The following is a 25,285-nucleotide window of genomic DNA, read 5'->3' on the forward strand; positions in this document are numbered from 1 at the left end:
AGAGAGAAAAGTACATTTAACCTGTTATAAGATGATAAATTGGAACAGGGAGCAAAGGGCAGATATATTAGCTTAAAATGGTGCTGCTAATTTTTATAATCAAACTTTAGCTGACGTGCAAGAGAAACAATTTTTTTTTATTTTGTATCTTGAAATTCTGACTTACTCTGAAGCAACAATTAAGCTCAGGAGTAATATGCATTTCCATCTGCACTACAGTATTACCAAGAAGCCACAGATGAGACAAAACTCCAGATTCATTTATAGCAACTATCAGATTTCCACCTGAAAACATACAGCAATCTTTACTCATATGTAACCTCCATCATATTGCAATTCAGTTGTATTTTATCCTGCTACAGTTATTTTCTAAGGTGTAGTCACTATGAAAGGAGTCTTTAGTTAATTGTAGCTATAGGCTCTCCATCTTAATTTTGCATCTGCTCTCAGTTTAGGTCTCAAAGGGTAAGTTTCTGATGCTTAACTAAACTTCTCCTTGCTAAAAGCAGATCACATCATCTGCAGATCTGTTAGTAAAAGTCTTAAAATGTCACTGTAGGCTATGCACAGGAGGAATACCAAAACTAATGTGGCTAGCCCTGTTTTGGGCTTTTTAGTTGGCTAGCCAGCTCTTGTGATTTTGTAACAAGTTTCATAATATTTCCTATTTTTCTTAAAACCATAGCTGTACAGTTATACAACTAGATGGGAATCTTAGCTTCCGTATTTCAAAAGGAATTTAAGAATCCTTATGCATGCAGGGTAGAGGTGGAAGCGTGATTTAACTGTGGAAAATAATTTTAAAAGTATCTAAAATATTGCAGTGGGTTTTTTTATTACCTGTATTTTACTTCATCATGGAATCAGCATATAACCATATTCTTCCATGCAAACTGGTAAGAATGAACATCCCTCTTTTACTGCACTGTGATCCTTTTGTTTCCCTACGCAGTGGTAATGTTATGACTCCACAGCCCCAGCTGGGCACCTTGGTGTGCATAACAGCGTCACAGGCAGATCATTTCTGTGCGATAACACTTTATTTTCTAAATATCTTTGCCATCATCTTAAGCTGATGTCAGTAACACACTGTCATCAGGAAACAAGGATGATAAGTTTAAAGCAATACAGTTGCCAAGGAAGTGACTGAATGCAAATTAAATCTTAACTCTTGCTCAGATATACATGATTTTCTTTTCAAATGTCCATAGCATTTTTACAAGTCCCCTGCATCATTTTACAATCTAAAGGTGGAAAAAAAGAGTAGTTCCTACAAAGCTTTCCCTCCCCCCTCTTTTCCCTGTAACTTTAAGCAGTATTTATAAAATAATGAGCACGCCGAGAATTTGCTTTTGGAATAATTTCCTTTATATTGTGATATGAGGAAGATTTATCTGGTAATTGCTATGGATGGTTCTTGGATCTTGTAGTTGATTCTTCAGAAACAGAGTAGTCTGAAGAGACTGAATTACTAGGGGTAAAAAGTTTAATGGCAATTAAGTACACAACCAATGTGTCTTATTTACCCTCTTCCAAAGGAAAACTGAGAGACAGTTTCAAATGCTGATAAGAGAAACAAGAAAGTTAAGTTTTGAGTTAAAGGAAGATTTAGGAGAAGAGCTGAATTTCAGTCTTGGCATTTGCACAGACAGACATCAAAGAGGACAAGAAAATGAGAAGCTGGGATAGGGTGTAAGGATGGGTACATTTATAACTTTCCTTTCCTTTAGGTTTCTAAAACATTTTCTTATAGTGTGGAAACAGATGGGATCCACCCACCAGGAGTTTATGTAGACATGTTCACTACATTTAGAGATATACTATGAAAATATAACCCATCCCATACAGAAATTTAAGGGAGTGGGGGCACAAGAGAGTATGTATTTTCAAGGGTGCATCTTTAGTTTAGACCTTTTCCTATTGTATGCTGAATGCTGAATTCTGCAAATCTGGTAAAAAATTTGCATTCTGCAGAAAAGCTTCAATTCAGGTTGATCATGGGTAAATAAAAGAAACATGACAAACAGTAAGGATGTTAAAAATGTCCAAGTACAGCCATACACAGGATGAAACAGGAGCTCTTCAGTTCTCTTACCAAAGGGAAGGAAAAAACTCTTAAAGAAAGCATGGTGTTAACAACAGATTTTTCCATTATAAGGTATCTTTTGACCACTGTAATTGCTACAGGGTGGGTTTTTTTTGTGCTGCATCAAGCTAGGTCTTGATTGCCATCCAAATATGACAAGGCTTGAACTATCAATCAATACTTGCAGAAGATGACTTTATTTGTCTCCATTACAGTCAGTTGCCATGCTAGGCATACCACTGGACTACTACAGTGCTTAGTTCAAAGACATGACAATGTCAAAAGTAAAGAAGAAAAGCAGAAAAAATCTGATTAAGTCAGTCTGACAATGAAAAAACACAAGTTCAGTCACATCTGCAAATAGTTAAATCTCTGGTGCTTGGTAATGATATATAAAGTAGAGGACAAAGACTAAATCTCTATGGATTCATTGAAAAGGAAGAAGGTTTAGAAATACTTTTCTAAACAAACTGTTAACAGCATGTCTTGGCGCCCATGGAGTATTCAGTGGGAATGGCAGTAATACATCTCTCTTCCATTTATAAGAAATTCTCTGTAACAGAAATAGATACAGAAAAAAAATCTTCTTTTCTGATGCAACTTTTGCCAAGTAAAGTCTGCCATAATGATCTTTTCTGCTGTCCTGTGCTGAACAACTGGCATTCAGAGAAGACAGACATACTAATAAAATAGGATTCTTTTACCGCTGCTTGTTGTGAGGCTGCATCCTTGTTGAGCAGCTAGCTGGCTGACAGTCCTGATAACTGCTGGTGCTTGAAAACGCTCTCTTGCTGCCATGAGGATTGCTAGGAAACTAGTGCCAACACTTTCACCTTTTTGGTTCTCCTCTCTGAATCTTAACAGCCTTAAAACCCTCAAAATTTCTCACCAACTGTCCAAGATCACAGCTTGAAAGTCAGAGGCAGAAATGATCCATTCCACTGCTAAAATTTTTGAAAATATGTGCCACAGTTATGTCATTTGTAACGAGTTGGACAGAACAGTTCTATACAGCTGAAAATATTTCTGCCTCTGCTTCTTCCTAAAGTCATTTTTTACTCATGGCTTGAATGATTTTTTTCTTTCAAAGGGTTATTACTTGCCATGGGGAAGTACCTTTGAATCTATCAGTAGAAACAGAGAGAAATCAAGCAGATCCATAGCTGCTGTTGCTGCAGAGATGGAAAGGCAAGTTTCCTAGGTCAGGCTACACTGAGAGGGGATGTTCTTGCTTTGCTTCCCTAGAAATAAACAAACATGATATTCAGAGAATCACAGAAATGGTTTGGGTTGGAAGGGACCTTTTAGATGATGTAGTTGCAACCCCTCTGCCAAGTGCAAGTGCATCTTTGACTACACCAGGCTACTCACCCAACTTGGCCTTGAACACTCCAGGAATGGCGCGTACACCGTTTCTTGGGGCAACCTGTGTGGATGTGTCACCACCCTCACAGTAAATAATCTATTCCTTATATCTAATCTAAACCTACCCTCTTTCAGTTTAAAGCCGTACTTCTTGTCCTGCCACTACATACCTTGGTAAAAACTCCCTGCCCATCTCTCTTCCCCCCTTAGGTACAGGAAGGTGCTATAAAGTCTCCCTGGATCCTTCTCTTCTCCAGGCATGGGAGAGGTGCTTCAGTCTCCCATTCCTCTTCATGGCCTCCTCTGGACTCGACCTAAAAATTTCATGTCTTTCTTATGCTGGGGGCCCCAGGGCTGGACACAGCACTCCAGATGGGTCTCACCAGAGAGGAGAAGAGGGGCAGAATCCCCTCCCTCACCTTGCTGGCCTCGCTGCTTTGGATGCAGCCCAGGACACTTCGGCTTTCTGGGCTCTGAGTGCACATTGACAGGTCATGTACAGCCTCTGATCCACCAGCAGCCCCAAGTCCTTCTCCCAGAAACTGCTCTCAATCCATCCTCTGCCAAGCCTGTACTTGTGCTTGGGACTGCTCCAACACATGTGTAGGTCACAGCCGGTGCTGTAATACATCTCTTATGAGGACTTAGCAGCTTCTTAACTCTATCCCTTATTGCAGAGATACTAACAAAACCCGCCCCTATACTCACCAAATTAGACGAGGCAAACAATTATAGCGATCATGAACATCAATTAGAGGGAGAAAAGCCATGTCAGCAGGCTGGATCAAGGTTTCCTCTTTGCACCAGGTGTCTCTGCAGTGGAGTCACCAGGAAGACATTTAATGCAAATTCTGGTCCTCATATACCTCTGAAGGATCTCTGAAAGTGTGTTATTGGTATGGTTGCTTGCATTCACGAGGTAGGAGTAAGGAAGAAAACTGATGGGTTAACTGATTACACATGCTGTAGTCACAGAACATACATGACATGTAGCAGTTGCAGCACATGTAGGGAGATTCAGTCCATTGATGCCAGCTAATCAAAATGTATGAAACCTCTAAAGAAACAGCTCTGCTGAAGGCCTTGCTGGCACAGCCTATGGAAGTGGTGCAGTTCTTGGGCACTAAAGGATCAGAGCATCCTGCAGACAAGATGCCTGTGCCCACATAGGATCTTTCAGCACCCTAAACAGAAGCAGGTGGGTGGACTGTGTCTTTCAGTGTAGGGTGGGAACCTTTGACCACAGAGGTTAACACGGACATGGGCAATAGGGTTCAGTGTGGAGCCTGCCACTGGATGAGTCAAAAGAGGGTTCAGCTTCCTGAATGTCTTGGGTAAATGATTTCACCTTTTTGTGCTCATTTCTCATCTTCCCTGCCCTGTGCTCTGTTGGAGGCTGACACCGGGCACATGTTTGCTGTTTTGCTGGCATGATGGGGTGTAGACCTCAGCTGTAGACCAGACTGCTCTAATGCCAGTAATGAACAATAGAGATTTATCTTCTCCACTGCCAAAGCAGAAAGAAAAATATTCTGAAACTATTCAGGAGGTGTTTAATGGCATTTTGTTTGCCTCCTTGTAGGATCAAGCTTCGTCAGCTGCTGGAGACAGAATAATAAAGGTGTGGGAAGCACTTGTGCCTGAAATTCCATCTTCAAAGCACCATTTAGACTTGATGTGGATGGTTTTCACACTGCTTCTGTGCCATGGTAAGTATCACAACCCACATTTTGTAGGAAAGGATGGGGCCACAAGTTCAGGTGGCATGAAAAACCCTGTAACTATGTGACATACCAAAACTATTAGAGGGCGTTTGATGGGGTTTTTTTTCAGCAATGCTGTTGCCTCAAATGGCGTGCCTTTTATTCCTTACTAGATAGTAAAGTTAGTTTCCCTCCTTCCTTTTATCTGAAGAAGGAGAAGCTGAAGCAAATAAATATTGTTTTAAAAGTAGAGACCAAGGATGCAATCAATGTAAAAAGGGTAAGTAAGTGTTTCCTATCACTGTGTGCTATTGTTCAATTTGCCACTTGTGAAACTGTCAGAATGAAGATTTACTTCGGATTTCTAGCCGATGAGAAAGTCAGATGCACTAAAGTTTCACAATGTCTTTCAGATAAATACAAAGGTATTCTGAATAGAGGAAGCATTACATAACAACTTACCTTCCAAAAAATGCAGGCTTTGAAAAGCCTCAGGCTGAGTAAAGAGTTACTGGATACTTTCAACAATATTGCTCTTACTCATATGTCAGGAAAAAAGTGGATAAATAGCTAGTCCTTGTCAGTACAACCGGAAAAAAAAAAGTAATAACTCAAGTTTGTGATGGTGGTTGGTTGGAAAAAGATGCCTGAGTAAGGACACTAAGGAGAATAATACATGACTGTACTGCCTCCTTTCTGAAACAAAAGTTTGGACTTCATGCTGAGTTTACTGAGTTTATTCTTTGGCACATATTTTTCAGTCAGATGGGGAGCTAATCGATGCCATACACCCTAGTAAAATGCAGAGGCAGCTGTGCTCATCCTAACTGCTCTCTAGTTCTCTCAACTGCTGATCTTGTAGCAAGTTACTAGCTTGTTTCCATTACCCTTGATATCTGTTGTACATCCATTCCAGTAATCTGATTTCTTACTATGAGGACATGTTTTGGATACCTATGTAGTATATGGTAGAGATAATTCATGCTACATATATGTATAAAATATTGTAAAATCTAAGGTATGTCTCTGACCACCCTGGCTGGAAGCAGTGTCTTATGCTCATTCAATTAGGATAATATCAAGCCTGTTAAGGTATGAATGAAACCTTCCCGGGCCGTGATTGCTAGCTTCCTTGGAATGCCTAAGCCACTCACGAGGACCCGCACCTGGGAAGATTGCATCTACCATACTCAAGCACCGGCGCCACGATGCTACATGAGAATACAGGCTCTTCCGAAGTGCTCAGACATCCATCTGGACACCTGGACTTACTTTTGTCTATTTCTGCACACATATGGCCCCAGTTCTATATGTGAGGAGACACAAAGGAACGTTCGGTCATCTCTGCCTCAGGCAGAATAAACTGTATATAAGCTAGCCGGCGTGAAGCAGTCGGGGTGAACCACTGCGGAAACGCTGACACTTTGTCGGTCTGATCTCGGTTCACCCAGCACCGTTCCTGGGGCTGACGCTGTCTTGGCTGTGGTGGTCTTTTTTTCAGAAATTCTGTTTCTGTTAACGATCTAATAAATCATTGTTAAATTTTCTTATAAATTTGGCTACCGATTTGATCATTTATAACACCTAGCAGACTTAAAAGCCAGATGTGCATCTTTGTACAGATGTAGGTACTTCAGTGTATGACTTAGATATGTTCTAAATGATTGTAATTATTTTTTTATGTCTTTTAGCCAAGGGAAATATTTCCAACATTTTGTAGATGAGATACTCTTTATTAACTTTTGAAAGACAATACAATTTGAAACCTGAATGTCACTTATACAGTGACTTTTTGGAAAGTGATGCTCTTCACTTCAGAAAAAAAAACAAAAAAACAAAAAACCCGCAACTCTTGGACCAGGCAAAACCACTGTTGCTATTTCTCAGGTACCCAAAATGTTTTGTTTAGTTTGTTAAAGTGAGAAGAACTGGTCTGTAAAGATGGAGTGGAGTTTTTAAGTCACACATCAATGTGATAGTTGTAACACTGTAAAACTCAAGATGTAGTTACTGCAACACAGAAAGAGGCTGTCACCAGCTTTGCCACCTTTACTCTCTATTAAGTATTGAATATCTGCAATTCTGGATTGCACCTGAAAACATGTAATGCTTCAGCAACATATCCACACGCAAACCAATTACTTATTGTTCATGGTTTAAGTGGGGCTTTATTAAGATTAAAAATTCTGCTAAAAAAGGATAAACGGCTTGAAATGGTGTTGGGATTTAGGAATTCTCCTTTGTTTTTGGGGTTTTTTTTTTGGTCTCATAGGGAATTTTCCCCCATGCGTGTTGCTAGGAGACAATAACGGGATACTTTAGAGAGACAAAAGAAGTTGTCACAGCTCAGGGGAGGGGGTGCAGCTGGCTACTCTCTCTTTACCTGAGGTTTCATGGGGGGCAGAGATACTGTGGAGATTTGGACTGGGAAAACAGATTTGGGTGCAAATCCCCTATCTCTCTTGTGCTGTCAGCATTCGGAGGGGAGAGGGGCTGAGGTTGCTGTGGGGAGAATACATCATCACTGGGGGGTTCTGTCTTCTGCTGCTTCTCTTCTGCCGTGAGTGGAGCTCCGTCAGAGCAGCCGCTGCACAGGGACTTTATTAACACCCTATCTCACTAAAAAAGGACTTTTCACCATCTGCTCGGCTGCCTCAGGGGAAAAACCCCAAGGCTCCCGAGCCCACCTTTCCTTGTCCTGGTTCAAAGCCGGGACGCTGCCGCCTAATCCGCGGCGCTCCTTTGCCACTGCTCCAAGTTTTTGTCACGCTGTAGCCCGCGCCGCCTGCCTGCCCGACGTCCTGTGACTCCCGCTACAGCTGCGGAGTTTGATACATCTCGTCCACCACCCCGGGATTTTTGCTCATCCCGGCCATCCCAGCCAGGTGCTCCCGAGAGTCCCGCTGGAGCCCGGGATCGGGGCCATGGGGTTTGCGGAGCGACGCCTCTCCCCATCCCTGCCCGTCCGGGCCGAGCCGCCACCGCCACAGCGCCCCCTGCAGGCGCGGGGGAGGCACCGCCCCCGCCCCGCCCCCGGGAGCAGCAGCGCCCCTGCCGGCCGAGCCCGGAACTGCAGCGGGGGGAAAGCGCCGCGGCCGAGCAGGCCGGGCCCGAGTTCGGGTTCTGTGTGGGGTCAGTGCCGGAGCTGGTGGTGTTTGTTTGCTTTATTGCACACACTGGTCATGAACTGCTATTCCTGTTTTCATATCTTTGCCTGAGAACCCCTTAGTTTCAAAATTATAATAATTCACAGGGAAGGGGGTTACATTCTCCCTTCCAAGGGAGGCTCCTGCCTTCCTTAGCAGGCGCCTGTCTTTCAAACAAAGACAAATGGAGTGCAATATTAACAGCATGTCAGCACTGAAGGGTCTCTCTGATCAGTTTCTTAACTATGACGTGAGCTGTCTTAAAATACAGGAACAGAGAAAGATAAATCTGTAAGGATGTTATAATCTGAGAACCTTAATGCATGCTGCAAGGCTTTCTGCCCATACGGGTCAAGATGTAGGTGCAAAGAAATTGCGCTGAAGTTGAGCTTTCTGGAAGCCTTTGACAATTTATTTGCCCTACAGATTATGCACTGTTTTCCAGCCCCCAAACAGGTCCTAAAGACTGGCTCCAAAGTTTCAGTGCAAAGTTTTGCATTGTTTTGTAAAGGCAACTCAAAGCCAATTTGGCTTAGATAAAAAGAGAAACAATGAAATTCAATCACAGTATTAATGCTTTAATTCAGTTTGCACAAGCTGAAGGGTAAGGTTCTCATTCCCTTTGATTTTAGGCTATAGCATTAAGGAAATTTCAGCTTGCTGACCCTTCAGTTTCACACCTTCCAGGATTAACAAAGAAACTACAAACATGGTTTCACTGAAACTGAAAATATCTCTTTAAAAAAAAAAAAATTCTCTACCCTCTGCCTGTACAGAAAAAAAGAGATGGTACTATAATTACTCTATTTTTTTTCTTTATTCCAAACCCCCCTGTCCCCTGCTTCCATTTATAACATTTCTCACAAGAGAAAAAACTGTTGAAAAAGATTGTACTGAAGAAGCAGCTCCTTGCAAAGCACAGTTAAAGCATGGGAAGCTTATTCCAGCAAAGGTAGATCTACGCTCTTGGTAACATAAAAGGGAAGTAGTCAAGAGCAGTGGGTAAGTATTATGAGAACCAAGCTGTCAAAACTGGCTTTCTCCTGTGGGTGAACATGAACACATGGAGTTTAAAATCCAGTATTTTTTTTCATAAAAAGCTGAACTTTGGATAGTTGAGTTTGGGCACTTTCTAACTGTGCCTCTGTACTGCTGATACAAGCATTTGACAAATGGCAAAGCATGCAACTCTCAAGGTTAGACAAATAGTGAAGCTGAGTTTCTATATTTATCGTCATCCTTATACTTCCTCCTGGAAAGTCTGATTTATAGGTCTGATTTGGCACAGATCTGGAATTTTTGTGATGATAGTGTTAGAAATGGTGTGAATATTTATGGGGATACTCCTGTTCCTGCTCACCACTGAAATTAGCAGCAAAATTCCTATAAACTTGATGGGAAGCAGAATAGGGTCCTGCTGAAGAGAATAGGGACTGATGGTTCTCCTGTAGGAAGAAAGGTAATTTTATGTCTTCAAACATGATCAGGTTACCCAACATAACTGAATTCCAGTGCCTGATTACTCACACACTTGCCCTATTCAAAATGCAAAGTAAACCAACACAGCTTCAGATTTCTGCCACTGCAGTTGGGTTAAATTGCTCTTCTGGGTCTGCAAGCATCCAAAAGTCAGCTGCCAAATCTCTGGGAAGTAGTGTGCTTGGCATTGCAAAGAAACTGACTGGCTGCAGAAGAACCTTTTATACGCAGCCTAGTTATGACTGGTTGACTGAGAAACATCTGAGAACAGGCAAAGATACTGGTGATCCACCCTAGAAGGAATACAGAAGGTTTTTCTACCCTTACACAAGATGAGCTTAACATTGGTATTTTCTTCACCAGGCCAGACAACTCTGCCTTGCCTCAGCAGTAATTTTCTTCCACTTCTGATCATTCCTGACTCTCTTGGACTCTTCTCCATTGTGCCCATGGATTTCTTGGAGACTAACACCCAGCATGGGTCTGACCAAAACAGCATTCCACATGCCTAATAAACAGCATTCCAGAATATATACCATATATACCAAGCTTTTATGTTTGCATGCATGTCTGTCTGTCTATCTATCTATCTATCTGTCTGTCTGTCTATCTATCTATCTATCTATCTATCTATCTATCTATCTATCTATCTATCTATCTAATCTATCACCACACATATATATGTATATACACTCACAGTGCCTTTTCCACAATAGATGAGACTGAGATGAGACTGCTGAGTAATGTTCACAGCATTATCCACTATCACTCTTGAGTACTGCTACACAGCTGTTGGTAAGTACTAGGTGCTTGTATTGAAGACACCATGTGAAAAAGGCCAGTAATATTCCAGTATCATTTTAAAATCACTTTTTCATTTCAGTGGCACAAGATGAGCCTGGTAAAACCACTCTCCAATCCATACAGATAGTAACGGTATATAACCACCTTTCCACCAGTCATCTTTGACTTGCCCAGAGTCATGTCATTACTGTTATTCACGTCAATGTAAATTGGATTTATTTCACCAATAAGCATGTGTTTTCAAACTAACAGACACCATAGACTATTCTGTTTTCTTATATGTCTAAGCCAGGATGGTGGCTTGCCTTAAGTGCCACAGACCAAAATGTAGCAGAAACTGTAGCTGTAGATACTTGGACCACCAAAATACCACTGTTTTTTTTTTTCCTTAGATCTAGATTCCTTAGTGTTTCAGGGCTGCTTTCATAGGCAGTGAGTTTGCAGGCAGAGATACAGAGGCCAAATCCAGAAGGGAATTTACCCCTGAAGTGCTCTGAGATTTGCAGCAGAGTTGTAAAATTCCTACCAGCTTTCTCCAGTTCAGCAGGATTTTCCATCTGCTCCTTCTCAGAAGTGGAATAATCTTTGAACACCCCTTGCTTTCAGAATTAGGAATTCTTATATTATATTAAAATCCAAGAGGGAAAAAAAATAAAGAGTTGCCTGGGTTGTAAGCTTTATTGATCCTGGAACCACTCCTCTGGAACACTGAATTACAGATAAAGTTACAGAGGAGGAGATCTGTGACACATTAGTCTCACCAAAATCTTGCATCAGCATCCTAAGCAATGTCATACATGATAAGGAAAAGAATAATCACAAACCACTTCAATTCTATTATTTTTCCTCAAGAAAATAATAGATGTCTCCTTCCAAATGTCTCCTTCCAGAACCAGGAAGTTGGCAATCTGATAATCTAAAGCTAAAGCATGAAAAGTGTGAACAGGTCTCTGTTTCACAGGTGAGTTTCAGGCATCCTATATTTTCTATATCCTATAGTCCATATTGTATTTTAGTCTAAATCTTGTACATTTTGAAACTTCAGCAATAACAACAGTAAATTTAGCAGAAAGAACTGGTACAGTATTTTACCGACTCAGGGACACAGTTCTTCAAAGTGTTACATTTAGGCTGTTCTTGATTTTATTTTTTTAAAAACTAGAGGTTCTTTTCCTGCCTGCTTAGAAGTTACTTCCTTAACCAGACCAAATTGCTAAGATCTTGGTGATGCTGGGATGAGTTGATGTACATTCCTAATAAAGCAGTTATCTCTACCACAAGGAGCAGTCTCAAAGATGCAGCTTTCAATGCTGAATCAAAATTCTGCTGGAGCCTATTTCTCTGACATGCAGCAAGTGCTTGCATATGCTCATATTTATTAAGAGCAAATACATGACTAACAACTGAGCCTTACTTTCTATTTCAATGTAGTTGAGGATTCAAAAGAGATAAGGGATTAACTCTCAAATACTATCTGCACAGAGCTGCCAGAACTGGCCAACACATTCAAGATAACCATTTTGTACCAACACCAGCATTACCAGCATATGAGACAATCCAGTCCGCTGGGCAGCAGTTGTCGTAAATTTAGTAACGCCTTGGATACCAAGTGCTTGCTTTGTGTTCCAAATGGAAACAGTTGGATGACTAGGGATCCTTAAAAAACCCATCATTGTCAGCAGGAGCTCTTCCAAGGACCTGGCACGTGGTGGAGAACAGAGCTGTTCCATGAGAGGTTAAGAAGAAGGGGTTGTGTACGTGCTTGTATACTCTTTCCCTCTGGGAAAGGCCGGTCATTCCGCAGTGGCGCTCATTTGGTTAATTAATGGCCAGGACCCCGCTCCGAGCCATCTCAGCCCCGGGCTCGCTCTTGCTGATGCTGCTGTGCCCTAACAAGACTGCAGCTGGGCGGCTGCAGCCAGCGCCACGGGCTGCTCAGCGCTGCCTCCTCCAGCAATAAATCACACGGCAACCTGGCTTCTAATTTCTGTCTGCAATATTCAGCCACTTAAAAGGGTCTCCTCAGCCGTCACTTACCCAGGTTACTTCCCTCTACTGCAGTGCTGCTTGCAATTCTGCATGGCAAAGGAACATGGCTGAAGCAAAGGAGCTGACAATGACATAGCCCCAAAAAACTGTTAAGCACCTTTTATTTAGTCTTCTGCTGGTAAAATGAGGGCCTTCTTTCAAGGTTTGTGATTTGTTTGAAATATCTGAACACATCTCTGCTGTCCCACATCTCCAGCTGATTGCCAGTCAGTGCTATTATTAGGAACTGCAGAGGGTCTGAACCCCACCGTGCTGTTGTCTCTGGATCCTGACAAATTATGCTGGCAGCTCAAATTAAAACAGTCTGAGCACTGCCTAAATCAACAGCCTGAGCTGTGTGCTGTCTGGAAGGGGCAGCAACTCACAGATGAGGGCAGGTCTGTCTCCTTCCAAAAAGAGTTCTCCAAACTGCATTGGTTGCTGGCCTTTTTTTGTATGCAGAGAGTATTTGTTTTTACTGGCAAAGAGGAAGAAAGATTTACACGCCTCCAGCATCTAACCTCACTGGAAGTCAGCTAAGTAACAAAAAGCATCTGTGTGTCAAGAACTACACAGGTCTGGTGAGCAATTGCCAATAGGCCATACCCATTTCACCGCCAACCGAATTTTTGGGTGATGTTAACCCTTGCAACCATGTGGCTTTTCCTGATCAGAATTTGCAACCGAAAATGCTTTTCTGCTCTAGGATATTAGGGCCAGAGGCAGGTGTAGCATCCCTTTGGTTCCAAGTCCTGCTTCTGAAAGGCATCTTCAGTCCAACCTCTGCCTCAGCACACACAGGCTCAGCACATACTCCTGTGCCATTTGAGAGAGGGCAAGGTAATAATTAATAATTTACTAGAGGTGCATAGTCCAATACTTTACCAAATACACTTGGCAGATGAACCATCTTGCTAGTGACTGCTTTACAAGAAGGATACGCTTTATTCTGTGCAAGAATAAAACAGTATTTGTGAAGCAGGTAACAGTATTTGTGGAGCAGTTAGATAGATACAAGGAGTGATTCCTGAAAAGAGCAGGACTGCTCAAGGACGGGCTGAATATCGGTGTGGAACTCCTTTCAGGCCTATCCCACCTTCAACCTAGCTATCCAGCTACCCATTACTTTAAGCATGGCATGTAAATCCCACAGTCTGACCTCAGACTAACTGATACCATGGTATAGGAAATCTGTCCTTAAAGTTACACTACAGGCTAGGGCTGTTCAATAGCTTCCAAAAATGTAGATCTTTCACAGCTTTTTTATTTAACCAGAGACTTCAAAAGAACAACAACAAAAATCACAAAACCTTTTCACCCATTTTCAGCTTCTTTTTAAAAATATAATTTGAAAGGCATAAGGTAAAATCCAGTATCTCAAGCTTCTTGTCTGTTCTCAAGAGATGTTGGTGATGTGTTAAGGGCTAGGAATGTGCTGTGGAAACAATTCTAAATTTAAACAGTTGAGTTTAAGTAAGTCTGGAAACCGTCTAGAAATTTCTCAAGAGCAAAGTGGTTTCTGTTTCTCTAATTTTTTACCTAGTTTTCACAGATACTTTGACAGGAATATTTTTTTCTTCATATTTTTGCTTCTCTTGCTGTCATCTAAACATCCCTAAAGCAAAAATACAGATAAAACTTGAGAAGGTAATTTTAGTTTTCTGGTATTTTAGGCATTTTTGCTTGATTTTTGTCTTAGTATGGGCAAAGATTCTAACATTTCACACATGACCTCTAAGTGCTTTATACGTTCCAGAAGTAAAGGCAAGATTCAAATCTTGCTTGCATGTATTTCCCTGTGTAAGGTCTGCCATGAAGCTGACTCATGGTATTGCTGCAGTCCAGGGTAGGGCTGCATGCAGATCTGTGTGCAGGGAAACCTCTCCTCATCCTTTAAAGCAATGCAAATGTAATTTCTCTCCTCTGGCTGATTTGCACTGAGGTTCACAGGAATCACACAGATCCGTGTCATCCGCACAGTATAGATCTAATTTAGATTTAGTTTGTGCTAACCCCTAATTTACTCCTGCTAAACCCACCCCTGGAAATATTTGCAGCAGGATGCAGATTCAACTCTGCCAGGTCTTCCTCACCAGAGTACTCTGAAATTATGGTAAGGTCTCACTAGCCCTCAAGTCTTTTAGCTCAGAATGTAAAAAGAGGAGAGCTACAGAAGACTTTTTTCTGTTTCAGGTAATTAGATGTTGGGACCACTGAGCAATGAGATGGCAGAGGAATGGTTGTGATTAATCAGAGCCATAAATATGATAAGTAAGCTATGATAAATATGACGAGCAAATAAGATAATGAGGGGGAAATGGGAAAGGGAAAAAGGATTAAACTACATAGCAATATTCAAATAAGTTTGAATTCAAGTAAGTATTGCAACAGGGGCTTTCTTTAGTGTCAAAACTTCCAGATTTGGCTAGTCCAGGAATTTGAATTGTTTGAGTACACAGGTTGGCTGCGCTTCATCAGGACATCTAGGCCATGCTTCATAGTGCTTAAAGCAGAACTAGGAGCATGGCAAACAGATAAAAAACTTCTCTGCCAGTAATTTGCAGCTGAAAAAACTTCTAATGAGAAAGTTCTTTATGGATTCTGCTGCCATGAGCTTGCCTGGTTTGTTCTCAAGCCCAAATGCACTCTTCAGCATTCACCACATCCTGGAGAATTGGGCTCTACAGCTTAACAACTCATTACAGGGAGAACTTTTTTTTTTGTGTTTGTTTTGTCCACAACTATTACCTTCCTTAGATATCTACTAATCCTTGTGCCAAAACATGTAAGTAGTATTTACTTATCCTCTCTCTCCACAACACTCATTCCTTTTGCAGATTCTTCTCACTCGCCTATTTTCCAAGGAGAAAAGTAACAGCTGACATTTTTTCCATACCTTGCTGCATTTTTGTGTTTCCCTGCAGTCTTTAGGTCTGAAGACAACTGGATTAAGATGGATTTGATTCCATGCTTAACTTAAAGGACAAAAGCATTACTTCCTAAATGAAGGCATTGGAAACTAATGTATTAAACCATCACAGCAATAGCAAGCTGTTGATTAAATCAATTTGCCACATCTTTCTAGGTGATTCTCAACACGTAATTTCTCACATTCTAATTTTCATGACAACGATCTCTGGAAGGACTCACAAAAATTGTAGAGCAGTGTTATAGTAAAATGATCCTGGATATGATGTACTAGTCGCAGATTTTCATTTTGTGGAGTAACAGCTATTGTATTAGTATTCTCAAACACCTATTGAAAAATCAGTGCAGTGCTATACATAAATCTGAAAGCACAAAGCTCCCATTTAGGAGGACTCTTAAAATCTCACCTGGTATAGGTTTAACTGGTATGAAACTAATCTCCTGTGCAGGACAAGGATATCTCTCCTTGTCCCTGCTGAATTACCTCCCACACTATTTCTTGTTCCTTGTCAAAGGCAGTGTTGCTCGGACTGCAGAGCCCTCTTCTGTGGTGCGAGCCCCATACTACCCTAAATCTGTATGCATAAACTCATACTGGCCTCTCTTCATGCCAGCTGTACACAGGTGTGATGTATTTCTTTAAATGGAAGATCCAGTTTACCAAATAATCAACTTCCTCTCTTCATGTAGTATATCCAGCTCCTCTGCCACTTGTTACCTGCACATCAGCAATTTCCATTTACATCAAATTACAACTAGGGAATGCCTTCAAATCTTGAAAGACTGCTTCCTTTAAATTCTCCCCTGCCTTTGCTCTCAAGGAACAGCAGTCTCGCTCACAAATAGCAACTTTTTGAGACCTGTCAGAAAGCCAGTCCTTAATCCATGTAAGGCAGACCTCACTGATACAGGAGGGGGCTATTTTTAAACACCACTGTTCTGCCATAGTATAGGTCAGCCCCCTGATGACATCTAAGTAATGCTGGATTCAGCTCAACAAATTCATCATCTCATAGAAAAAGCAAGAATGGTCTTTCCTGACAGGTGATATCTTTGATGTGGCTAATTGAATGTCGGTGATACTTTAATTGAGTCCCTGCTTCTCTGAGCTGGGCACTTGTAAGTAAGGGATCATCACTGCTAAAGGGATCATCATTGCTTTGTCTGCTAAAGAATCAGTATAGTAGCTCCCCACTTGAATCTGTAGGCTGGACATCTCTTGAACCTGGAAACCTCCTCCAATTCCTTCACTGGTTGTTGCTTTAGTTGACAATTTCTCCTTAGTGCTGCCCCTCAATGATTGTATTTAATTCACCTGATGTATGGATAACACATGTTCACTGTATCATATGTGAATTCATATCCCAGATGCACCAATCAATACCCAAAACCCCACTTTCCAGCTTTGTGATTGCTAGGTAAGAGACAGAAAATACTTAGGTTTTGTAAATGCTTGTCTATATTTAGGTCACTATCATCTGGAGCTCTCTACAGTCATAGAAGAGGGGCCCTATAACAAATCTTGGAGCCATACACGTTATTTATCCAAAATAAGATAAATTAAGTCAGCTCACCTGTCCCCAGGCCACTGAGTCGGGGACTATTTACATTCCCAACTTCTGAGCAACCTGCAGCCAGATATTTTTAAAAGCCACAAAAATGCTTCCTTTTTCACCCAAAATTTTAGCCATCAATCCCCTTCAGGAAACAAGCAGACACAAACACCCAGTGTCTGCTCTATACAGGAGCAAGCCCAGAGAGAAGATGGCTTCCTCTTTTAACCTCTTGTGTGCCTGCTGAAGACATCCTGCTACAGTATTAAGAGTGGGCACCACTCAGCTCCCTTGCTGGTAGGACAGCAGAGGGATGCTGTGGTGATTCAGGCTCAGGCAGATGTTAAGGGCAGTATGTCATGGCAGAAAACTTTACCAGTATCTGTCTGTAGAACACATGACGTCCAAGTTGGAAGATGTGATGTGACCTCTGCTCGAGTAAGGATCAGAAAACCAATCACTCCTAGTCATCACAGAACCTCTCCTGTACACAGAGTTTCTGTTTTCCTCCCAAGCAGGGAGGATTAGGTTCCACTTTTTAGTAGTTGTCTCACGTCTTCCTACTTCTCAAAGCAGATTTGCACAGTGCTCTGAGTCTTGCTATAGTCAGTGTGTGAATTTTAGGGACTTCAGCAAGATCTGAAAGTCACAGCTTAAGCTTTTCAATGACATTAAAACATGCACATTTGAAACTTCTCTGGTTTTAGAATCACAAATTCTATTTTAAAGATGTGTTTAGATAGTTCTTGCCCTGATAAACCATGGCATCCAAGTACAGCTCAATCTTGCATGCATCCCTAACACCACTCTAAGATGAGGCAAAGTCTATTATTCACAGTTTACAGATAGAACATGAATGCACAGAAAGGCTATGTATTTGCTGCAGACAAAACAAGTGGCTAACTCACATACCCTGAGGTTTAGAATAATGTCCTAACAGAAGACTCCTTCTTTTCCTCTTCCTATGACACTTTGCTCTGTGCCAGAGAAGCATATATTAAAAATATGATAAGTCAAGGTGGCAAATTATAAAACCAAATGCTCAAAAACCAGTCAGCTTGCTGGTGTTAAAGTTCATATTTCTGGTTTTGGATTTGTTTTCTTTACATATTCAGTGATGCACACATAGAATTTACTCAGCAAATCTCCCAGCAAACTCATTTACGATGGCAATAGAAGCAAATGTACAGAGAATAAGTGTGTAGAGTATCCAGCGGTGACTGGATTTCTTTCTGTAAGTCTAGCATTCAACCAGTGTGATTGCAGAATGCTGGAGTAAGCTTCTGCTCATCTCAGAGAGATACTGCAGCAGGTTCAAACAGATAAAGCACCAAGGTGAACTGAAATGCCATTTCGTTCTTCTTCTGAGAAAGGCCATACAGCATTTGAGAACTGACTTATTTTAGCCAACCAGTGGCAGGCAGGAAAAGCCTAACTTGTGTCATGTCACTCATTCTGATGAAGCAAAGCTAGACATTAACTTCTCTGCATTCTGACAAACATCTGCAGCAGACCAAGTGCATAGGAGAAAAACCAACTAACAAGCTTATATGGAAAACTTGTTGCTCTGCAGTGTGCTAAGCAAACAAGTTGCTTCATGGACCCACACCAATGCTTAACATAAGGCTGAATATTTTCTATGCTGAAGTAAAATTCTTTCAATCTAATTAACTGCATACATTGCCTACTGTGTTTTATGAATTACCAGAAATAGAAACCAAAAAGGAAATATGTATAGAAAGGTCCAGACTGGTCCACTCTGGAGGTCCAGACTCTCAAGGCCTTCTATTATGGTTTCTATTATGCCTTCTATTAGCATAAACCTACTGTAAAAGCTGCAATTCACCAGGTGGTAATATTAAATCCATAATGGCCTCATTGGTGTGAGATGCAGGGCACTAAGAAGCAGAGGACTTGATCTACTTTGGTGAAAGGTTTCAGGACATCATGTGGAAATGACTGTTGTCTGGTATTCTGTTACATAGCAATTGGAAGAAACAGCAATAATGTAAACTTTTTTTTCATTAATGTGGAGACATAAGTGTTTCAGAGCTATGCACTGCAGCATAGCACAGAGCTATGCAGCTCTGCAGTACAGTTCTGCCATAAAGGAGTCCCAAATCACCGGCCGTGGTGAGATTTGCCTCTGGGGGAACATTCCTAGTGTTTCTACTTCAGATATGGCAATGCCTATGTTGATAGAAAACTGAGAACCAGTTTAAAAAAATTCATCTGCTTTCCACTGCATGAAAATTAAATGGTTATAGCTAATCCCCTTCCCCTAACAAATGATATCATTTGTTCTTTTACAGTTAATATTTTAGAGACAAAAATCCCTAATCTATTTATTTTAAATATGGTTATTTTAAATTTCCCTTGACCTATCAGCAGAGTAATGGACTTAAGAAAAATATCTTGGAACAGCAGCAGCAGCAGAAGCAGCAGCAGCCATTCCTGTTACACTACAAAGAAATCTGTAACCCGTGCCAGCTACAGAAAAATGAAGCATCTGTTGATCTCTGGGGGAACTGGGGAAGAGAACTCAAATCCATGTGGGCTCTACCATCTTCTGTTTCCCTTCAGACCTCCAGGTGTGTGGTCCCCGGCACGGGCCGTGCCATCCGTCTGGGACTGGCACAGCTGCATCAACATCTCAGCCATGGGGAAGAAGAAGAGCTGGGTGTCACTTGAACAAGAGCAGGCTGTATGGGGCTGTCCGACTGGCAGTGCCCACAGAAACACAGGCCTTTTGACACGATGCCTGTGACATGCTAAAAGATGAGCTGGCAGTTTCTGTATGCCAGGATGATGGTGGATCCTAAACAGCCAGTCCCCTTCCTCACCAGGTGTCACTAGACACGTTCCTCCAAGGTCTGCACCAGCTGAGCTCATGGCTCAATTCAAATACTCTACTAAATGTGAAAACAAAAGTTATAGCTAAAATGGGGCTCAATCCTGCCTATATTTTACTCCTGGCATAATACAGCTCAGCAGGAAATTTTTCTCAGCTATGGAGCTGAGATGACAGTTTAACTCATAGATCAAACAATTACACAATTTTGACAATGCAGTGTCTGTGTTCAATTGTCTTAAAACTAGCAATATCACAATTATTTTCTGCACTAAAAGGCATCCTGCAGCAGATAATTTTGCTTGATTTCTTCATCAGCTAAGCAAAACCTCCAACTGTGAAAAAATATATATTCATCAGAGTACTAATTTTCTCCTGCAATCTCCTCTCCTCCCCATTTATTCCTTCTTCTCTATCATCAATCTTTTAAGCATGCCACTGTGCATTCACATTTTTCTTTCTGCACGTGTCAGCTCAACGCTCTTCCTCAGAGCCCTCTTTCTCAGCCAAATCCCGCAAAGCAGACTTTAACCACTCATTTCCCAAACAGGGAATTCCATACACAACTTTCCACAAGCCAGGCTCTCCCTGTGCTTCCCAGCCACTGTGCCGGAATCCCCCCGTCCCTCCAACAGCCCACGGCTAAGGACAAAAGAGCAAGTAAAAGGAAACTGACTTACTGCTAGGGCTTGGAGCCTTTCCTTGTGCAACTCTGCTTCCGCCATCCTGGAGAGAAGGACACGGGAGGAGAGAGAGGGAGACCGGTGGGTGGGAGAGAGAAACAAAAAGGCAAACAAAACCGAAACGGAGCGCACACTGCAGTCACCGGGGGGAAACTGGAGTAATGGCAAAGCAAGCCGAGCTTCTGTGTAGCAGTCAGCCACTTTTGGAGGCACTGCAGACTGGCTCACGGTACGATCATTTTAGTCACTGGACCAGTGCCTGCCTGGCTGCCTGTCTCCCAGCTGTATTGCTAACTGCATTTCAGTGCTGCTTCTGTGTGCTGGTGCTGTCACACAAACCATGTAGGCAGTCTCCAAGCAGCTGAGCAGAGGGATAGCTCGCATGGCTATAATTTTTTGCGTTGACGTCTCAGCTCATTTGCTCCTCCTATGGGGTGCTGGGTCACGACAGGAGCTCGACATCAGCAGCGTGCACAGTAATACAAACCTGCCTGACTGCAGCAGAGGAGGCAGACAGCTGTGCCACAGCGTGTCCTTAGCGAGCAGCACAGCGCTCAGGGAAGGACGGCGGTGGCACATGGCGCAGGGAGGGGAGCTGCGGCAGACACGCAGGCGGCGGCTGCAGCCCCCGCTCAAGCAGTTTTGGATAAGGGAAAGGACAGGGCTGGCAGGAGAAAGGAGAGCGCGGACTCTGGGCGAACTGCACAGACAGTTGTCAGTGCAGTGGTAATATGGCATGCTGCAAAATGCTGCCGCTGCAGGGCAGCCCTTAACAGAAGTGACGAAGAGCATCTGGATGGAGAGGGAGATGTAAGGTGTCCGCACATCTTGTATGCATTGAATGTATTGACATCAGACATTGAAAATTATAAAGCTGTGTGTACAAGCAGTTTCACTGAGGAATCCAGTGTTATAAATACAGGAGAAGGAGGCAGGTGAGGAAGTAAGGGGACACCTGAGCCAGTATCACAAGGGTATCTGTGATTCTGTGATTTTAAATTTGGCTTTGATTTTGCATGTAAACTCCTCACACTTTTGTTTGCTTGTTTGTTTTCTTTTTTTTTTTTTTTTTTTTTTTTTTTGGTCACTTGTATGATTGTCTGCCTCCTTTTCTCAAAGACAGCAACAAAGCCCCTCCATTCCCTTGCAGTCCTGTCCCATGGTGTGCCACTGCATGGGGCTGCTCCAGTAGAGGGGTGTCTCTGAGCCAGGGCAGCCACCACGCCAGATGGTGCTTGGGGACTGACCATGACATTGTGAGGCTGTCCTGCCACGAGCATCATATGCTGCAAAATGCACTTCTGCATGTCTCCTGCCATGCAGAAGTGCATTTTGCAGCATATAATTTTGATGTGATAACCTCTTGCTGCTAAGATGGGGAAACTCTGTTATCTTGAAGGAAAGCAATCTGGAGTCACCCTGTTTCCCATGTGTGTGCCCTTTCAAAGGCCACCAAGCCTGGCATTATATTTTTCCACACCCCAGTCTCCTTGGTCAGACATCCTCCACCTCCATCCCAGTTCCAGTTCCAGGACATGCTACTTGCTGCAGGCTGTTTTTCAAGGCAGCTGCTTTGTCAGGTGTTTTTACTTTTTTTACTTCCTGGTCCCATTTTCTTACTGGTGCACAGTCTCCTTGTCTTGTGATAGCGTGTCAAAGTGACTTCTTGCTTAGCTTTACCTCCGTGAAAGAAGTCCTGTGTTGTCTGAAAACTCATGGAACATTATATAATTCCAGTAGTCACTGTGGCCAAAAGGCAAAGTTTTATTGCCATATCCCAAGTGAGGTAGTATGAGTAAGCTGATGATGGGGGGAATCACAGCTAAGGAAAATGCAACAATTGTGGTTACATACTGGGATACTCTTTCAGGCTTCCAGCTTTAAGTAATTTATTGAATAGCAGCTGCTCTCTAGCCTGTTTGATCTCTTTCTCTTGTTGTTGTTCTTCAAAATCTCTCCTTTTTATTTTCCATTACCATGTAAAGGTCCATGCATTACTACTTGTATTACTACAGCTGGTTTTGAAATATCCCATCGCACAGAATCCAGACAACTCTACTCCCACATGTGCTCTGAGAACATATATGGGCAACTGCTACTAAGGCTTGATAGCTATGCAATTAAATACCCTTCTCATGTTTTGCTGTTAAGCCTTGCCCAGGGGAAGAATTCTGCTACAGGCTATATCCAGCAAAGACAAGGATTATGCCCCAGTGCTTACTGGAGCTGGAATGGGCAGCCTATTCATGCTACAACCTGTAGTCACATTACATGTTGCCAAAGTTGTGTGCAATATGCATCACTCCAGGCCATCCCCTCTTTTCCTTTCATACGACATCCACTCAGGAAGACAATTAAGCATATGTTTAAGTGCATTCCAGACAGTCATATATAAAAATGGATGTGAGTATCTCAATTAGGGTACAGAGCTGAACACTGTATTCTGTATCCTCCCCCTCCCACCACCCTGCCTTGTTTATCCTCTCTCCAATTTAACTGCAATGCTTGTTGCCAGCAGAAGATAAGCAGGGTACATCCCTAGTGAGTGCTGCAGCCTTCGTGATCCCAATGAAACATGCTGCAGGACTGTGCATCCCTCCAGTTTAATTTGCCAAGGAAACAAGGATCAGCTCTATTGACTCTTTGTGACTGTATAGGAATGATAGAGGTTGCATCTGCAGCTGCAGCAGAGCAGTTTCTTGCTGTTGACGTGCAGTGAGGAAAGGCTGGAAGTCATGCAATAGTAAAAACCACCAGTTTCTCTACATGTAGTTCTACATTTCTCTACACATAGCTTTCTCTCATATAGCTTGAAGCCTGTGATGCAATGAGGTTGAAATCCTTTACTGAGGCATTTCACAGAGCACAGCCAGGTGAAATGACCTCTGTGAAGTGACTTACTACACCATTATGGAGCCTGCAGCAGACAGCCCCTATAAGATGTTTAGTTAGTGAAAACATATTAAATGAAACAAAACAAAGCATCTAGGCTGTCCATTTTTAAACATATTTCTCATCCATGTTGGTTAAGATTTTGTTTCCAGAATGTCTTGCTAAGGTGGTAAGGGATTTGAATTCAAAAATTAAGAAATTTTCTTAAATTCTAAACAGTTTTTTTCCTTACTTTTAGGGCAGGAGAGCAGGGTAATATTTCCAAATTTTAAAGAGTTAAAATTTTAACTGGTGGTTAAAGTAGTAAAACAAGAGAGAATGAAATGTGTAGGGAGGAGCAAGGAGATTCCAGAAGAGTAGGTAAGAGCAGGTTTAATATACTTTGATCAGCCACTAAAAATGGAAAGTAAGAAAAAAAAGTCCCTTTTATTTCTTCAAATGTCAGTTCAAAAGCTGTTCTTTTCACAGAAATTTTTAAAAGAGCAAGAACTGCTAAATCCTAATAATGTGTGAATTTCATTCCATTTCCATGCAAAACAGATTTTTTATTTTCATTTCTTTGGAAAAGAGTGTAGGAAACAATCTGTAGATCCCGTTCAGTGCTGGAGAAGATCCTGAAAGTACTCTGAGCTCTGTGTAGCCTGAACTTTAAATGAGACAGCTTAGTTATGTAGGGAAAATCAGGTTCTTGTCCTTGCTATGCAGCTGAGCTGGATTAGGAAAGGTTCTAGCTTAAATCAGCTGTGTTTGGTTTTGGTCAAGCCAACCAGGTTGTTTTTTGCCATTGCGCTGCTTAGTAAAAGAGCCCTTCTGCGTGATGCCAGGAGTCTTATCCTTATGAAGCCTTTGGCTTCTCATTCTCCTGGTTGCTGGCAGACTGATTTAGTCTAAGAAACCAGAGTTTGTCCTGAAGACTGCATAAAGATGGCACATGCATACACATGATGGTCAGGATTTGCACCTCAGCCATTGCAAATGCATCGTGTTTTTGAGGTGACAAGTTACTGGTTGGATCCTGGCAGTGGCTGTCAGGAAAACACAGAGCAAGGAGGGAAAACAGGCCTCATATTTGCATTTCGGATTGTTTAAGAGGAGATACTTCTGGCTCTTAAAATTACCACATGCCAACATATTGCATTGTGCTGTGCTAACACTGCTCTGGCATCCTCAATATTGTCAAGCATTCATGCCTACAGCATGTTTGAACCATATTATTTTCTTCTAAGTCAAAATTCTGAGGTTTGATTAATCTTTCTTTACCTTCCTTACCAGAGTGTGGCTATATTAAAATAGTTAGGAATGAATAGGTAATCTAAACTTTTAGATACCTGAGCTCATCATCCATGCTCATTTTTTGGGTTTCCTCAAACACTATGCCTCACACTACATTCCCTTCAAATTTTCTGGCAGTGTCACCATCCAAGACTTCCAGGAAAGACTACTCCATCTGCAGTTTTAATTGTAGCTTTCTGCTCACCACACAAAACCTTTTCCTGTCCTTCTCTTTATCCAGACAGCTTGCTGGGGATATGGAGAGCTTAGAACACCAGGGTTTTGCTTGGGCTTCTTGGAACTCACAGTTGTGAGCTGCAGAGACCCTCATCCCAGTGAGACATCACTCCAGGACAGTTGTCTTCATCCTGCCTGGACACATTAACCCAGTAAGTGGTGGCTGTATGATGGGGAGCGTTGTCCAGGCCCTTCACACCCACTCAGTGTGGCTGGTGGAGGGAGGTGCCCAATATGTTGTCACTCATGACTTGTAGT

General features: G+C 42.1%; 1 protein-coding gene across 4 annotated transcripts in view; it reads right to left on the reverse strand.

Annotated features, from left to right (window-relative positions):
• PALM2AKAP2 (PALM2 and AKAP2 fusion) overlaps positions 1–21,104 on the reverse strand; it is a 270,694-nt gene extending 249,590 nt beyond the window's left edge. For 2 of the 4 annotated variants that reach the window (XM_030969381.1, XM_030969380.1), the window contains exon 1: positions 20,624–21,104. In XM_030969381.1, the coding sequence (XP_030825241.1) occupies positions 20,624–20,668 (45 nt within the window). In that variant the 5' untranslated portion in view covers positions 20,669–21,104. The remainder of the gene's footprint in view (positions 1–20,623) is intronic. The other 2 variants (XM_030969383.1, XM_030969382.1) reach the window with 1 other exon arrangement.
• Between the last annotated feature and the right edge of the window lie 4,181 nt (positions 21,105–25,285).

The sequence above is a fragment of the Camarhynchus parvulus genome, chromosome Z (assembly GCF_901933205.1).
Source record: "Camarhynchus parvulus chromosome Z, STF_HiC, whole genome shotgun sequence".
Lineage (NCBI taxonomy): Eukaryota > Metazoa > Chordata > Aves > Passeriformes > Thraupidae > Camarhynchus > Camarhynchus parvulus.